At 60.7% G+C, this 16,142-nt stretch overlaps 3 protein-coding genes across 15 annotated transcripts in view; all 3 read right to left on the bottom strand.

Annotated features, from left to right (window-relative positions):
• Positions 1-746, bottom strand: part of DNM3 (dynamin 3) — a 178,452-nt gene extending 177,706 nt beyond the window's left edge. For 9 of the 11 annotated variants that reach the window (XM_040565133.1, XM_040565132.1, XM_040565130.1 and 6 more), the window contains exon 1: positions 565-745. In XM_040565133.1, coding sequence (XP_040421067.1) covers positions 565-710 — 146 coding nt within the window. In that variant the 5' untranslated portion in view covers positions 711-745. Of the gene's footprint in view, positions 1-564 lie in introns of all 11 variants that reach the window. The other 2 variants (XM_040565134.1, XM_040565131.1) reach the window with 2 other exon arrangements.
• Positions 747-5,765: 5,019 nt separating this feature from the next.
• EEF1AKNMT (eEF1A lysine and N-terminal methyltransferase) lies at positions 5,766-10,811 on the bottom strand. The gene is made up of 8 exons (XM_040565135.1): positions 10,593-10,811; positions 9,271-10,018; positions 8,580-8,779; positions 8,123-8,318; positions 7,814-7,957; positions 7,468-7,680; positions 7,117-7,248; positions 5,766-6,581 (listed from the first exon to the last, which is right to left on the bottom strand). The coding sequence occupies exons 1-8, from the start codon at positions 10,743-10,745 to the stop codon at positions 6,307-6,309; spliced, it is 2,061 nt and encodes a 686-aa protein (XP_040421069.1). The 5' UTR covers positions 10,746-10,811; the 3' UTR covers positions 5,766-6,306.
• A 196-nt stretch (positions 10,812-11,007) lies between these two features.
• On the bottom strand, positions 11,008-14,463 carry ITPA (inosine triphosphatase). 3 transcript variants are annotated; one of them, XM_040565143.1, is made up of 8 exons: positions 14,313-14,463; positions 14,126-14,183; positions 13,932-13,996; positions 13,224-13,297; positions 12,672-12,703; positions 11,932-12,047; positions 11,497-11,573; positions 11,008-11,200 (listed from the first exon to the last, which is right to left on the bottom strand). In XM_040565143.1, the coding sequence occupies exons 1-8, from the start codon at positions 14,373-14,375 to the stop codon at positions 11,080-11,082; spliced, it is 606 nt and encodes a 201-aa protein (XP_040421077.1). In that variant the 5' UTR covers positions 14,376-14,463; the 3' UTR covers positions 11,008-11,079. The 3 variants fall into 3 exon arrangements, with proteins under 3 accessions (XP_040421077.1, XP_040421076.1, XP_040421078.1); XM_040565142.1 differs by having other exon boundaries at positions 14,126-14,419; XM_040565144.1 differs by lacking the exons at positions 13,932-13,996; positions 14,126-14,183 and having other exon boundaries at positions 14,313-14,425.
• Positions 14,464-16,142: the final 1,679 nt, after the last annotated feature.

Raw genomic sequence — 16,142 nt, forward strand, 5'->3', positions numbered from 1 at the left:
GACAGGAGCGGATCAGCCTGTGGATCAGATAGGGATCCCCCAGATCTGGGATCCCCCAGGCAGGGAGCAGTACGAGGGAGCAGTGACCCTCCAGCATGATCCAGAAGAAGGTATCAGGACCCAGAAGAAGACATCAGCACCCAGCCACCGCGCTCAGCCCCAGCCCCATGCCACCTTACACACAAGGAAGGTAAGAGGCCTCTCCTCCCCAGCACATACATTTTGGGCTGTTTCATGAACACACGGCTCAGAACCTCAAAAGGTTTTGAAGATTTGCTGAAAGAAAACTCTAACAATTTGATTGCCAGTAGGGATCCCTGAAGGCTTCACGAGTGCTTTGGAAGCGGGATGCTGGCAACGCAGCCAGCATCAGCAGCGCACTACAGCCTTCAGGAGGGAGAGCTGAGACGTAACGCGGCGAGAATAAATGCTGAACCGACGGTGAAGGGACCCTGAAGGGACCCGGGCGGTGTTTTCACGCCGAGCACCGGAGGAACTTGACATGGGGGGGACCTCGGGGAGGGGAAGGAGCGAGGGAAGGGGCCGCCGCCGCCGCCGCCTCACCTGGACACGCAGTTCTCCAGCACCGAGCTCTTGCCGGCGCTCTGCCCGCCCACCACGGCGATCTGCGGCAGGTCGAGCAGGCAGCTCTGGCCCAGCGCCGCGAAGGCGTCCTGCAGCCGGTTGACGAGCGGGATGAGCCCCTCCATCCCGCCGCCCCGCCGCTGACAGGTAACGGCCGCCGCGCCGCGCATGCGCCCCGCACCCGGACCGGGGGGCGGGGCCTCGCCGGGGAGGACACGCCCCCTGCTGGCGCGGCCACGCCCACCGCGGCGGTGGCGGGAGCCCCGCGGCGGGAACTCGGCCACGTGTGCGCCCCAGCCCCGGTCCTGCGTTGGGGTGCCGGTAACGGGGGGTCCCCGGTTAGCCCCGGGCAGGTCACGGCCGCAGCCTTCCAAAGCGCTGCCGGGAACCAGCAGAGCACCTCTGCCTTCCTGCGAAGGGCTTCGAGGCTTCCGTCAGCGCTGAAGCGAAAGAACTGCACCGGGTTCAATGAAAACCCCACGCTGAAGCTGAGCTGAGCACGTAACACGAGACTTATCTGTGATTACTGGCAGCAGGGACAAGGCAGAAATATCCCAGAGGCATTGGAGCCTTGCAGCGATGGTTATCCTCTGTATTTAGCCAGACACCGGTCGCGCTCAGCGTGACTAGCGAAACAAAAGGGAACTACTGCGAACATCCAAGCGGCTGACAGGCACTAATGAGCTGGAGCGTCATCAAAACTTCTTGGCCAGGGCTCTCAGTTAGTGTAAAAAAGTGAATCCCTACAGCAGAACAGCTTCTAGCCGCAAACACAACCAAAGGGAAAGCAAACCGTACGCAGACAACTGCATGGGAGCCGAGCAGCAGCAGGAGCCCCCAGGCACATCCATTCACAAAAGGCGGATTTGGGAACACATCGCCAGCACCTCCTCGTGCTCCGAGCAGCAACCCACAAACCCAGAGCAAACAGCCGTGCGAGCAGCACGCTCTCGAGGAACCCGGTGCACTGTCAATGCCTACAGTGCTGGGGGTTTGGGCCTAACCGCGCACGTGTCGTTAAGCCCCTCCCCGTGCAAGGACCAAGGTAAGAGCTGGACTTGTCCAGGTGGCAAGAAAAGAGACCGTCAGTCATCTCACCAGGAGAAACTGTGCTTTAGCTCAGGCTAAAATGTTTCTAGAGATTGTGCTTTAGCTCAGGCTGAAATGTTTTTATCATCAGTGTAACGCAGGCACAGCTTCTGCAGCAGTTGCTTTGTCACTGCGGTCAGATCACCTCCCCAGACATCAAGGAAAAACCTCATGAACCTTTCTGTCTAGATGGGGGCCCAGGGTTATTGACATAATTATGCCAATTAGCAGCATGATTCTCTTTTTTCACGCTCCCGCCTGAGCGGGCCATGCCAGGAGGCACTGGAGTAGCTCTTTGGCCTTCCGCCAGCCCATGGGTTCCTGCTGAGGCCGGGAGTCGGGAACAACAGCATCGCTTCTTGGCAAAATCCTCCCGGTGTGAGCGTAGGAGCGCTTCTTACCACCCCAGTGAAATAATTACAGAGCAGCCTGGTGATAGGACCTCATCGATACAAGAGAGAAATGACCCCTAGAAAAGGCAGGACTCCTTGGGAGCAATGCTGTGGACCTCTGAAATTGGTAAGCTGAGGACCTCTCCTTTCCATTAGTTTTCTTATTAATTCTCTTTGTTTCCTTCCATAATTTTAAATAAATAAGGAGCTAACATCTATTATTAGGAAAAGATTGAGTTATTCCCCCAAAGCTGGGAAGTTTCCAAACCAAACGTTGTTTCTGCCTGAGCTGAGTTAAAGCCGCTAAACAACATGCTTGCCCTTGCACCTCCATCACTTAAAAAAAATCCAATATCCTCCCAAAAAGGACAAGGATGTAGATTTCCCACCTTGTGGAAAAAGCATGGGCACTTGCATTATGCCTGCACGTGCTATCACAAGGGTGCTCATTTTTCAAACAGCTCCAAGAGATTGGTGAAGAAGGGGGAGGAAGGGTGTTGGAGCACATCTTCAGGTCCCCATTTTCCTGGGGATCACGGGGCTGCCATCACTGGTTAGCCAGCTGAGCGTGCCTCTCTGTTTTTACCCTGCAGTCAGAGCTGTGCCCCACAATATTTATCATTGCCTTTTGCCACGTGTTGGGCTCGGCAAGGAGCCCTGGCTCCCCCGGCACGGTGGGCAGGGGGCTGTCACCTCCAGGTGTCACCGCTCCTTTCCTACAAACAGCTCTCCCTAACCAGGCAGCGTGATGCTAAAAATGGGACGTTCAGAGCAGGTCCCCAGGCTGCTTTATAAATACACGCCAGCGCAATTCCCTGCACGGAGAACGGGTTATATATGAACTGCCACAAAGGAGGCTTGCGGATGCCTGCAGTGAGCAGCTGGGCACGCTGTCCCTGCGAGGAAAGCGAGCAGAGCCTGGCGGGGAGCAGAGCCCGGCCGAGCTTGCTTCCTCCCCCGGGACACGTTCAGAAGAGGCAGACTCCTTCATGCGTGATTTTCCCTTCTCTCCAGGGACCTTCCTCACCTCCTCCTCGGTTCAGAAACCAACCCGAAGCCTTGCAGAGCTTCTCACGCAGCTGATCTGCAGAAGGCAGCAGGCAGCGCAGGCACCAAGCCCCAGGTTTTGCTCAGCGCCTGGCTCTGCGGCGCTGGCATTGCCGTGCCAGTCAGCATCGTGCCCGGGCATCTGCCAGGGAGGAGAGCTCAGAACAGAGACCTTGAGGCTGTGAAAGATAGACCAAAACCAGTAAAAGAAAGGCTGTGCTGCACTGCAGCCTGCAGAGAGGGTTCCCTGCAGCCTTCCCACCCAGGGCACCCCGTGAAATGGCAGCGGGCCCCCGCTGCAGCCTGGCAGCACGCCTCCTGTCTCAGACACAAAGCCAGGCAAGCCAAGTGCCTCCCCCAGGGAAAAATTCACGGGGAAAACACTTCCCAGCCCTGCCACCCCTCGGGATATGGCTGGTGCAGCCCCTTATGTGCTGCGACAGGCTCACGCTGGCACAGGTCTCTGCAGCTGGAGGTCTCACGACCAGCCCCGAGCAACCCGGGCTGGTTGCAGTGTCAGGACGGAGCTGCTCGATGATCTGCACAGCGCTCTCTTTCTGTGCTGGGAAATCCAGAAAGGAAAGAAGTCAGCATCCCCGAGCCCGTCTGAGGTTGCTAAGTGACAGCAGCGCTTGTTTCTGTCCCCCCTGTTTACAATGTGCCCACGCCTGGGAGGAAGGAAGTGAAGACTAAAGGAGGTAAACAGAAGTATACATTGCCAGAACACTCAACAGAAACGGTTGCCAAACGTATACATTATCTGCATGTTATCGTGACCCTGTGAAAAATTTACTACCCGTCACTTATTCCGGCTGCGGAGCACTTTTACCTGCAAAGAATTTCAGGTATTTGCAGCACGCATTAATTTGGCACTTTTTCAGCTGAAATGCATTTCTCGAGCAGCATCGTAGGGCTGTCAGTAGCTGCAAGGGCAGCTGCAAGGAACTGGGATTTCATCGTTACTTTCTGTCTAATAGATGTCTTTTGTTTTTCCAGCAGGATGTGGCATTACGCAGCAGTTAGGAAACCCAGCAGAAACGCAGGACTGGACAAAGGAGGGATGAACGCATCCTTTGTGTGAGCTGCTGCTGGGGAAGAAATGAAGCGGTTTAGATAAAATAAAGGGCGCACACACTAATCTATGTCATTGGAATTACATTGAGAATTGGAAACGGAGTTAAAAATAGCCTAAATGCAGCGCTGCTGATCCAGTTGAGAAATTTGCCGTTGCTGAGCTAGATGGATAACAGACACCCTTCAAAAGAAAAGAAAGTGCTTATCACAAAAAGAGATTTAGAAACGAACTGCGTGGAGGCAGACAGACTTGTGCACAACTCGAGCTCCAGCCTTGTCTCTGCCACGGAGCAGAAATCACGCGCTGGCCCCGACACAGCGCAGTGACTGCCGCACCGAGAACACGGCACCCAGAGCTGCCACAGCTGATCTGCAGCAGGGCCAGCCAGGCCTGAATTCGGGCACCAACACTCACGAGTGCTCTGAGCGCCTGGGGAAGCTCAAAAGCAGTTTAAATAAAAAAAAAAAAAAAAACACACAGCATCTGCTTCCTCTGCATAGAAGCAGGCCAGCCAGAGGAGAAAGTAGGGCACAAAGTTGTCCCTTTGCACAAAGGAGATCAACGCAGGGAGCAAGGGACACGGGATCTGTGCAGATCGGCTTCCCGAGCAGATCCCCCTGCCAAATTAGAATTAAAATGCAGCCACGATCTCTGATCCCAAGGCATGCTTGCTGTCCGCACAGCTGTGGCAGCGCGTCCCGTGCGCAACAAACACCTCCTGCCTAACAAACACCTCCTGCCTCCTGCACCCGCTGCGGTCCCCACCAGCTCGGAGGGTGGGAGCCCTCGGGGTGTCCTTCCCACGGTCCGCACCCCGCTGGGGACCTGCAGAAGTGACCTGGGCGCTGCTGAAGAGCGACAGGAGGATGAGGGACGGCACGCCAACACCCTCGTGGTACAACTAGCTCCAAGGCAGCCTGCGGTCCCTCCAGCTGCTCCTGCCTGCAGGTGAGGGCACGGCGGCTCTGCCTGCCGGCAGCGAGAGGCACGGGTGGCTGCAAAGTGAGGCTGAGCTGCGCCTGCTGCTGTCCCGATACCTCCCGGAGCTGCTGCTGAGGGCCTGGCTCACTGAGAGGGGGATAAGGTTTAGCAATGGGGGGCAGGAGCGGGGGGTTACAAGTCCCAGTTCACAGCAGTGATGGCCAGAGAGACGTGGAAGAAGGACAGGGGCATGGTGGGGTCTGATTTTGGTAAGGTGAGTGGAAGGGGCAGTGGGCAGACATGTCCCTAAGCAGCAGAGGTGGCTTTACCTTTTTCATGGGTGCTGGGAGCTCCCCTTTGTGTGTCCACAGGGCTTGCAAGGCCTCCGGAGGTGGTGGCTCTGGGCACCCTCCTGGCGGGTGCAGTGGCAGAGCGGGCAGCAAGCCCCAAGCACCTCTGCTCAACCATTTTCTAACCCAAACCCAGCAGCCCTGCTCCCCTCACCCAGAGCTCAGCCCCGCCGCAGCCCGTGGCAGTGTCACCTCCCTGCACAGCCTCCCTGGTGTGCCCCAAGGCAGCAGGGACATCTCCCACCAGGGGACTGTGGTGTGCCATCACTGCTAGGGGGAAATAAGCCTGGCAGAGCACCGCGGGCCTCGAGAGTAGCCCTGAGCTTTATTTGTACGGCGCTCAGCCCAATTAAGCACGTCTGCTGCCAGCCTCAGGGCAGGACTGGGGTTTTACACGCAGATGCCAGTGGGCAGGGCTCCCGCAGCCATGGAGGAAAAGCAGCACCAGAGGGAAGGAGCCATGCTGGAAGGGACGGGGATGGTCAGAGCCATATTTTATCCACAGCAGGAAAGCAGTGGGGACCGACACAAACCCACAGTCCTGCCAGTCCCGGAGCACCCCTCACCACCCCAACGCTGTCCCACGGGCTGCACAGCCCCCTGCGGTCCCAGCCCCCTTTCCCCAGCCCCCTGAGAGGCAAACTGCAAGAAGGGGCCCTTGCAAAGAGCAGGGCCCCAGCACCCCAGGGAACCTCGCTGGGCTCCGTCCCGCTGCGGGGAGCGCCTCTCCGTGCCAGCCTCGTCCTCCAGGCACACACCCAGGCCAGAACTGGCCCCCACAGGGTCAGACATCCCAGCTGTGGCACACGCAGGGGCTTCTCTTGTTCGAGTTACATCGAGGCCCCCCTCAGATGATGGTGACGGCTTGCAGCATGTCCGCCAGCACGTACGAGCTGTCCCAGGGGCGCCCAGGCTGCTGCAGGGCCCCCTCCAGCACCCGGGCGCGTGCCCCAAGCTCCGTGGGGTCGCGCTGCCCCGCGGGGCTGGGCTGGCAGAACAGGATCTCGTTGACCTCCCCGTCGATGCGACGCGCGTAGAGCAGGGGGAAGACCTCCCTGAGGACGGCCAGGACAGACTCCTTCAACCGGGCGTCGCGGCACACCAGGTTAAGCACGAAGACTCCTGCAGCAGGGCGAGAGCGGGGTTCAGAAGTCTGCGAGCCCCGAGATCCCCCGCACACCGCCCCGCTCGCCACCTCGCTGCACAAACACAGCTCAGCTGGTGCCACCGGTGCCACCAGCTCCCTCTCTCGCACAGCCCCTGGCAGCACGACGAGCACCCTTGGCCCAGCTCCACGTCCCTGCCACCGCCTGGGGCGTAGGCGGCCGCACGGTCTGTTCCCAGGTACCACCTACACCCTCTGCCTTCCGCAACCTTTCTTCGCACCCCCGGGGATTTCTCAGCCTGCCTGACCCCGCAGCGCTGCAGCCCACCCGTTGCACCTCGTGCTCCCTTTCTCTGTGCCATCACAACGCCCACTAAAACCACCCGGAGCTGAGATCTGCTGGGAGCAGCGGCTTCCACGCAGCGATCCTGGCCGTGGCCACCGTTTTCCAGGACGAGGAAGGGTGGCACAGCCCCATCACTCAGACCCTGCGCAGGACCAGCCAGCCCGGCCCCGGGGACTGCAGGGGCACCACCAGAGCTCCCCTCGTACCTTCTGGCTTGAGGATGGTGTTAACTTTCTGCAGGAAGGGCTTTTCCACAAAGGCTGGGGGCGGGCAGCTCATCCCCACCGTGAGGTCTTTGCTGTCCACATCAAACATGACGGCGTCGTACTGGGCTGGGGCTGCAAGAGGGAACACAGAGACTCCTTATTCCTTGGGGCAGGGCTGAGCCACACAGGGTGGGGGAGCAGTGAACAGGGAGGTCAGGACATCCCCTCTACCATATTTCAGCCATTTCTCTCTCATGGGTTTCCTTTGGGAGGTCAGGATGGATGGAAGGAGAGGATTAATCAGCCCGGGACCCGTGCCCCAGCACGCTGGGACGCTCCGCGAGACGGTACCTTCAGCTGCCAGCTTGGCCACGTAGTCCAGGCCATCGGCTACGTGCACCTGCATCCGGTCGCCCTGGGAGAAGCCAAACCAGCAGGTGGCCACCTCCAGCATGCAGGGGTCGATCTCCACCACGGCCACGTGGGCTTGCGAGAAGTAGTCGTGGATGAAGAGGGGCAGGCTGCCACCGCCGAGCCCCACCACCAGCACCGCGATCGGGGATCCTGCCGAGAGAGAGCCCGGGTGAGCCGCCAGCACAGCCACGTTCCTGCCTCCCGTCCCACCCGCCTGCCCCAAACTGCTGCTGGCAGGGCGCTGGGGCTCCCCGGCCAGGAATACCCCTCCCCACCTCGTCACCTGGGACGGGGTCAGGGCTCCCCAGCAGGCAGAGCCCCGCCACCATGGCTTTGTGGTGCTCGCAGCACAGGTAGCTCTTGTCGATTGCCGTGGGAGGCTCGGCAGGGCCGGCTTTCCTCTTGTCTTTCCTCCGTTTCTTCTGGCCTGAAAGACAAGAAGTAAGGTGAGGCTGGAGGCAGGGGCTCTTACTGGGGACTAACCGACCCAGCCCTGTCCCACCAGCAACGTAGAGAGCAAAAACACTCCCAGAATCATGCTGGGAGAGGGCAGAGCAGGTCCCAGCGGGACTTTTACCTTCCTCCTGCGTACCTGGGGGAGGCGCAGGGGCCAGGAGCCGGGCCTCCGACTGCACCACGTTCCTGTTGCTGAGGAAGACGAGGCGGCGGAAGTAGCAGGCGTCGTCCCCCTTGACGTCCTCCACCACGTACTCGCCGCTCAGGGGGCTGGTGTCGCAGTGCCGCACCGTGCGCACCCCGATGTCCCCTCCCACGGACAGGAAGGGCACCTGCAGGGAGGACGGGGACTCGTGGCAGCATCCAGGCTGTGGGGACGGGCGCTGGCCCTGTCCTGAGCACAGCTGGAGGGCTGGGGTGAAGCAGATGGGCCTGGGGGGCAGTGGGATGAGCCGTGGGCAGTGCACGGGACACCAGGCTGCCCCGACACGTGCTGGGGCACTGCAGCTCCGTCTCCCTCGAAGCAGAGGAACTCAGGGCTGGCCGAGGGGCTCCTGGCCCCAATTCTGGGGTAGGCGAACGAGCGGGCTCACCTGCTGCCGGGCGGGGAGGCCCGGCGGGGCCAGCTCCATCACCTTCCCCGACAGCTCCGCCTGGATGCTGGCCATGCCCTCGTAGCGCTGCTCCCTGTGCAGGGCCACGGTGACCAGGCGCCCGAAGCCCGCGCTGGCGGCCAGCTGCCTCCGCCCATCCTCCGTCCCAAAGAGCCACTCGGTTTCTCTGCCCTGCGGGACTGCAGATGGGGGCTGCGGTCAGGAGAGCCCCGGGCAGGTGCCGGCCCCTGCGCGACCACCCCGGCCTTCAAGGGAGGAGCTGCGGGGTACAGAGAGGCATCACGAGGAGGTACCGCTGCGTGACACAGCCTCACACCTCCAGCCACGCTCCACAACTGAAGATCAAGAGCCAGGACCCTCCCCGATCTGGGCAGGCTCAAGCAGGGGGCTGCAAAGGCCACGTTTCATGATAAGGGGGTGTCCGATGGCCTTGCTACTCAGATTGCTACAGCCCTGGGCTTTGCAGGCACACAGGGAGCAGACAGCATTTCTGGCAGAGCCTGACGCAGCTCTGGAAATACCTGTCCCGCTGCAAAGCTGACTAAGACATCAACCAAACCCCCCAAAACCGAGCCATTTCCCTCTCCAACTCCAACAGGACCAGGACCACTGCTGGTACGGCAGCTCCTGGGTGGAGCGCTGTCAGGCTGCAGGCAGAAGCTGTACTCACTGATGAAGATGGCGAAGCGGTTGTCCCGGGAGGGCTTCACCGAGGGGCTGTCGACCACGTGCAGCGTGTAGCGAGGCCTCCCGCTGCCTTTTTCACACAGATCCAGGGAAAGCTGCTCTCCGCAGGGGGTTTTGCTCAGCTGGCTGCAGAGCAGGGCGTAATGCTGCCTGTCCCTCACCGCCTCCACCAGCCGCTCCGCGCTCTCCATCCGCATCGGCTTGTCCTGCTCCTCGAGGCAGATCTCCAGGATCTGCTGCGCAGAGCCAGGGATCTTCCTGAACTTTGTCATGACGTACACAAAGACAGGCAGGACAAACTGCTGCTTGTCCCCGCTGCCGGCCACCTCGTGGACACGCACCACCCAGCCTTCTTGAGAGAAATATTCCACCGCTTTCTTGAGCACGTGGGCTTGAGCCAAGGAGACGCAGAGGTAGCGCCCTCCTATCTGCAGGACTCGGCTGACCTCGGCAAACATCCTGTCCACCTTGGACAGAGTGGCCTCCTCGTCGTCGGTGAGGATGGCATCCAGCGTGCCTTTGTCGAGGACCACCTGGAAGCGGGCGTCAGGGAAGTCCATCTGGAGCATGTCCATCAGCACGTAGCTCATCTTCGGCCTCTTGCTGGCGCTCCGCTCCTGCATCTGACAGATCACAGCGTCGCTGATGTCGATGTTCACGATGTCCTCGCACATCCCCGTGTCGTACATCTGCTCGCTCAGCTCCGAGTTCCCACAGCCGACCACGAGAACCTGGGAAGGGAGACAAGAGCAGCCGTGATGGCGAGAACGCCCTGAACATGCGTCCCAAAGCATTTTACAAGCAAACACCACAGGCATCAACCACGAGCCCTCAGTGAAAGCTACGCCTGTAGCGCCTACAAACCCACCCTCCAAGGCCCTAAAATAACATTTTTATAGAGAAGTCACCCTGGCACAGAGCGATGCAACTACACTGCACGTCTTCTGGGGATTATCTGGGTGTTTCTGCCCCCAGAGCCCCATCCTAGGGTGAGGCCGGGGCCTCTCCTGTGCTCTTGCCCCAGGGCACCGGAGGCTTCTAGTGTTTTGCACCACCAGATGCTGACACCGCTTGGGGCACCTCGTGTCCCCTCAGCGAGCCAGTTCCCTCTGTGTTGCTGTGGTAGGGGAGGGTAAAGCAGAGTTAAAGCTTCCCCAACCCCATGCTCAGAGGACGGGCTGGACCAGCACAGCCTTCCAAAGCACGACGCCACCTGGGCAGGCACCCGAGCCGGGGGGGAGCCCCCAGGCGGGGCCAACCCCTGCTCGGCCGCGGGGCGCGGGCGGCGCCGCGCCGGGGCCTCACCTTGTCGCGGGGCCGGACGTACTTGCGCAGGACGGGGCAGAGCTCGGGGAAGGCCCCGTACCACTCGAAGGGCCGCCGGCCGCGCTGCCGGAAGAAGCGATCCCAGTACCGGGCCGAGCCGAACTCGGCGGGGCCGCGGGGCAGCAGCTCCATGGCGGGGCCGGCCTCGAACCCGCGGCCCTCCGCCGCCGCCGCGCCCCCTCTGACGTCATCCCCGCGCGCAGCGCGCCCGTTCCGCCCGACGCCCGCGCAGCCGATTGGCTGCCGGCCTCCCCCTCGGCCGCTTCCTATTGGCTGAGCGGCGGGAAGCGCGCCAAATTCTCCCGCGGGTGGCGCGCCGCGGCCGCGCCGCGCCGGGACCGGGAGGGAAGCCCCGGGCGGAGAACCGGGGAGAGGCGAAAAAGGAGCAGGCAGGGCCGGGAGGGAGCAGCTTTAATGCGGGCAGGCCCAGGTGCCGCGGGAAGGGCCCTAGGGCAGCCCGGGGCCGCTAGCTGGGGCCGGCGGGGGGCTCCGCGGAGGTGCTCTGGCGGAAGAAGGCGGAGAGCTCGCTCAGCGCGCGGTAGCGGTGCGAGATGGAGTTCTTCACTGCCTTGGGCAGCTCCGCGTAGCTGGAGGTGGGAGAAAGCGAGGCAGCGTCAGCAGCTGAGGTGCTGCAGCACATCCCCCCGCCCCTGAGAACCCCCCCAGCAGGGGGGTGGCAGTGACACACCTTGGCCAAACCAACAAGGTCCGCCCCAAACCAGAATTCCCCATAACCCCACTCAGGTCTAGGAAGTGTTTTCTCCCTGCCACCGTTCCTTGTAAGCGCGTTCCTCTTGACACGGTGACAAAACACAGCCTCGACCCCCCCCCACCCCCTTTCCTTAAAACTTCCCTGAAGCGCTACAGACAAAAAGTGACTCACGTCTGGTCATAGCCGTCCGGCTGGAAGCAGGGATCCCAGCCAAAATCTCGAGGGCCTCTGGGCTCCACGATCAGCCCCTGCCAGGAGAAAGCCAAAAAGCCCTGTAAGTCGGGGTTCCTCAGCACTCCTCTTGCCTCACATCAAAACCCAAGCTGGAGCGGCGCTCACGGTTCACGCTGTGGCCACCAAAAGCTTGGTTTGTGGTGCCGTTCTCGTTCCCAGCATTTCCCCAAGACGTGACCAGCATTAGCAGCCCCAAACGCAGAGCTCCAGCACGTTGCTGTATGCTGACAGCCCCTTTCCTCCCCTCCACACTTCCCAAATTCGCAGAACAACTGCACCACACGCAGCAGCGTCAGTGACCTTACTATGTTGTCCTTAAGAGAGCTGATAACGTTACAAAAGCCGCATCACAACCCTCCCACCAACACCTACGTGTGTCTGGCCTTTGAAGAGCTTCACGGGCTCCTCTGGGTTTCCAGTGCTGAATGCAAAGGTGCAAAGAGCGTAGGCAGATTTGTCTTCAAACCCAGCCAGCAGCTTGTACAGGCCTGAGCAACACAGAGAGGGTCCTGGTGTCAGGGCGCTTCCAGCAGAGCGCCACACGCCCACCTAGAGGGCTCACGGCAGCTTCTGCGGTCACACCGACCAGGGAGAGGAAAGACTGCAAACAAAGCTAACAGAACTTTGGTAATAAACGCCAAATGGATGCTTCTGGCCGCGTCCCTCATTTGACTGACCCAATATTAATTTGGGGCCCCAATGTTAATTTGGGAGCAGAAGCGAGCAAGTGCATGGCACCAGAGAAGGACTGAAGCCCGCTGAATCAGTGCAATTATCGCTCATGATGCCAGGGAAGAAGCCAGAAGTCACAGGTGTGCCAGGTCCCCTCTGTAAAAGACAAGGGATTTTCAGGAGCCCTGCCACCCGCCTGCAGGGGCGGATATTTGGGGACCCAGCGACGCAGGGATGACACTGAGGCTCCTGGGGGAAACAGCAAGCATGGAACAAGCTCAAAGAAAAAGCGCAACGGGACAGAGCTGGACAGACACAAAAGGGACACAACACGCTCAGCAGCACCCAGCACAGGCTGGGATTTGTTCCCTGTGGCTGCACAGCTACGTTTGTCCCCAGGAGCCCAAGTTACACGCAGAGCAGCGCACAGGAGGCAGTACCTTCCGGTTTGAGCTTCTCCAGGAACCATTTTCTGAAGGAGAAAAAAAGAGGAGAGATGACTTTTTGATATTAATACTCAGAAATAAAGGCATCCTCGAGGCACTGTCGTCTATGTTTTCATAGCTCTTTGAATCTCTCTGAAACATACCGTCAAATCACCTCATTCTGGGCTATTTACCTAGCCCTTAAACTAAATGGCACACAGCAAAAAACAACAGTATTTAATTTACTGCTGTGCTAAGGTCAAAGTAAATATCTCAGTTCCCACTCATGAGCACCAACAAGCTGAAGCACACTCCTCGATTCAACTTGTTCATGTTTTACACCCAGTTCTAGTGCACGCATGACTAGATAAAGCTTTGATGCCTCTGCTTAGCTCAGCAGAGCCTGGAAGAGGGCATTGCAGAATGAAGTGAAGGACACAGACCAGTAATTACCTCCCTGAACCTATTGTTCCAGGTGCATGGAGAGTCAGTCCCCAGTGAAGCACATCCCGCCAAGCTGTGCTCCTCACTCTAAACAAGAGCTGAAGGAAGTTCCCACCTACTTACATGTACGGCCCTGGAAGCCCCCCCAGGGCATTGAAGCACAAGCAGGTATCCTCTACTATCACAGGTCCCCGAACCTACAGCAAAAGCCCAAGATGGAAACATTAGACCTAGAGGAAAGCACTGCCTCCAAACTTATTTTCTTACTCGACCCAGTTCTCGTGCTTCCGGGGTAACAGGGACATCACAAAAACCCAGCAGCCATTCTAGCTGTCACCTCAGTGAGGGCCCTCACCAGACAGACACGACCAAACCGGGCCCTCCCCAGCAGGCAGGAGGGAGGAAAGAGTGGCAGGGAAGACCTCTGGGGGGGGGGGGAACGAGCAGAGCTGCACAGTACTGCCCTCACGGGGGGCAGGAATGGTGGGATGGGGAGAGGAAATGCTAAGGCCACGAAGATAAAGCTGTGTTTTGCGTGAGCCCCAATCTTCACTCGTTTATTTTTTAAAACGAGTACCCCTGAGGCAGCTTTAGAAGGGGACTGTGAGGAGCTGATGGAAAACTCTTAAGTGCCGCAAACGTCAGGGCTGCCCTGAGGGGCCTGCCACGTCCCCTCGCTGCTGAGGAGACACGAGAGGCCCCCACACCGCGCACACCCGAGGCCGGAGGAGCACCAGCACGGCTTCCCCAGCACCGGGGCGGCTGGCGGCCCGGCTGGCCGGCACGAACACCCAGCACCCGGCAGCGGGAGGCACACGGGACGGCGGCGACCTGCCGGGCGGCTTCGCGGCACTTCTGCACGGAGATCTCGTCCGGCTCCCCCTGGTACTCGGGCACTGCGGGGACACGGAGCGGAGGGGGGGGGCGCTGAGGAGGAGGAGGAGGAGGAGGAGGACGGGGCCGGGCCGGGGCGGGCCGGGCCGGGGCCGCGCCCCCTCACCCCCCTCACCCCCCTCACGACTCACAGTCGATTTTCCTGGCCACCAGCGCGTACGGAGAGGAGTCCCCGAGGATCTGCACGACCTGCGGGAGGCAGGCGGGGGGCAGCCCCTCAGCGCCGGGGCCGGGCCTAGGCCCAAAGCCAGGCCTGAGGCCTAGGCCCGGGCCCGGGCCGCGCGTTGCTAGGCAACCGCCCCCCCCCCAACCCCCCACCTCCTCCAGCTTCTTGGCGTTGCCCGTCACGAACACCACGCTCCGCCGGGCCGGCGCCGCCATGCTGCCCCGCGCCTGCTCGCCCGGCAGCCAATCAGCGACGCCCGCTCCCTCGGCCCTAGCAACGACCAGCCAATGGGGGACGGGGAGGGGAATGGAGCTGCTCCGGGGGGGGAAGAGCGTCTTTGGCGGCTGCGCATGCGCGGCGTAGTCTCGCGAGAGTTGCGCTGCGAGGGGAAGGTCGCCGTGGCGACCGGCGGGTGATGGCGGCCTCGCCTCGCCTCGCCTCCGCCGGGCCGGGCCCGGTTTCCCCGGGAGGAGGCCGCGCCCCGCCCCGCCCCGGCTTCGGGCAGGCCCCGAGGTTCCCGCGGGGGCCGAAGGAGGCGCTGCGGTTTTGGCCGAGCCCCCCCCCGCCCCCGCCGCGGCCTTGTGCCAGGGCTGGAGCGCCGCGGCTGCGGTTCGCTCCGCGGGAGGGAGCTCGGGGCGCGGCCCGGCCCGCACCTGCGGGGCCGCTGGCAAAAACAGGGGGAGCCGGAGCCGAGGCCGCGAGGCGCCGGGCCTGCCGCTCGCGATTTGAACGCGGTCACCTCGTGTCTGTCGCACGGACGCCGCTGTGGGTGTGCAGGGCCCCGGGAGAGGAGCCGAGCCCTGCAGGAAGGGGGCGGTGAAGCCGGGCGCTCCCCTGGGAGCAGCCCCACCGCAGCACCCGGGCCCCCTCTCCCCATTTATTCCTGTTTTCCAACAGGGTTCCTGAGGGGAAACCTTTTTCCCACTAGCCAAAGCAGTGCCCAGAGGCAGGAGCACGGAGACCTGCCCTCACCTGCCTCAGCGTGTGGCCAAGCATCTCTGCAGCCCCCTGCCTGTGGGCACAGGGACCCCCGGGTTCCTTCACACCAGTGAGCCTGGGAAGAAGCAGCCCTGCAGGAGGAACGTACAACGCCAGCCAAAGCACGCCATTCCCTGTGAAAGGCGATCGCGTGGAAAACAGCAGCTAGGGAGGAGATCTGTCATCTGCACAAGGAGGAAATGGGTAAAACAGACCCTGCACCCGAGTGATGGAGTTGTTTTTGTTGTGAAATCTCCTTCGTAACATCTCCTAAGTGAAAACCAACCCCAAAGCACTCAGACAGCTTCTCCCCAGCACAGCTGGGAATGACAACCCCTCCCAGTCACTACAGCCCTCCCTACACAATCCATGGTGGGACTACAGAGGCAGCGCTATACAGACCAAGGCATTGTTAAGGGACTCAGGGAGGGCTGCTCTGTAACAAACCTGAGCCCAGATGATATCTTAATGGTATTTTCAGCCTTAAAAAAAAAAATAAAGCTTGCTCAATTAATTGTATTACTGTTAAAAGTTACTGGCCAGGACTGTTGATTTACTGCTGCTGCTGTCTCTTGGTTCCATTCCCCAGCCAGAGCTGGTCTCTCGAGACAGTCTGTGCTCAGGACAACGCTGGCATTCAGTGACTTGAACCCCAAACAGACCAAAAACTAATCCTGGCAACCCAGAGGAGAGTCCTGAGGACTGTGGCAGCTTTTTGCCCTGCCTCCCAAGTACAAACACTTGCAGCCCAACATCCTGGGAGATCCTGCGATCCAGCGCTGTCACGGATCAAGGTCCTTCTGTGGGCGGCAGCAGCAAATACAAGATGGGGCTGGGAGAGAAAGGCAGCGGTGGTGGTGAGGCTCTCAGGCAGCAGGAGCAGGCACAGCACGGCCCATACACAGACTCACAGGGCTGCTAACTCCTTTTCCAGCTGGCAGGAAAAGGCACCCTGAAGACCTGCCACCCCCCTGAAGACAGACACCCTCCCTCTTCGTCTGCCC

Source organism: Cygnus olor, chromosome 8 (genome assembly GCF_009769625.2).
Source record: "Cygnus olor isolate bCygOlo1 chromosome 8, bCygOlo1.pri.v2, whole genome shotgun sequence".
Lineage (NCBI taxonomy): Eukaryota > Metazoa > Chordata > Aves > Anseriformes > Anatidae > Cygnus > Cygnus olor.

What these genes read in the sequence shown, in the direction of transcription:
- EEF1AKNMT (XM_040565135.1), bottom strand. Translation starts at nt 10,745, where the DNA reads ATGGAGCTGCTGCCCCGCGGCCCCGCCGAGTTCGGCTCGGCCCGGTAC. An exon ending in ACGTCCGGCCCCGCGACAAG is followed by an intron (nt 10,019 to 10,592) that starts GTGAGGCCCCGG and finishes CTCCCTTCCCAG; the next exon opens with GTTCTCGTGGTCGGCTGTGG. An exon ending in CACCATCCTCAAGCCAGAAG is followed by an intron (nt 6,582 to 7,116) that starts GTACGAGGGGAG and finishes GCCCTGCTGCAG; the next exon opens with GAGTCTTCGTGCTTAACCTG.
- ITPA (XM_040565142.1), bottom strand. Translation starts at nt 14,375, where the DNA reads ATGGCGGCGCCGGCCCGGCGGAGCGTGGTGTTCGTGACGGGCAACGCC. An exon ending in GCCGCGAAGCCGCCCGGCAG is followed by an intron (nt 13,298 to 13,931) that starts GTCGCCGCCGTC and finishes CTTTTGCTGTAG; the next exon opens with GTTCGGGGACCTGTGATAGT. An exon ending in GGAGAAGCTCAAACCGGAAG is followed by an intron (nt 12,048 to 12,671) that starts GTACTGCCTCCT and finishes TGTGTTGCTCAG; the next exon opens with GCCTGTACAAGCTGCTGGCT.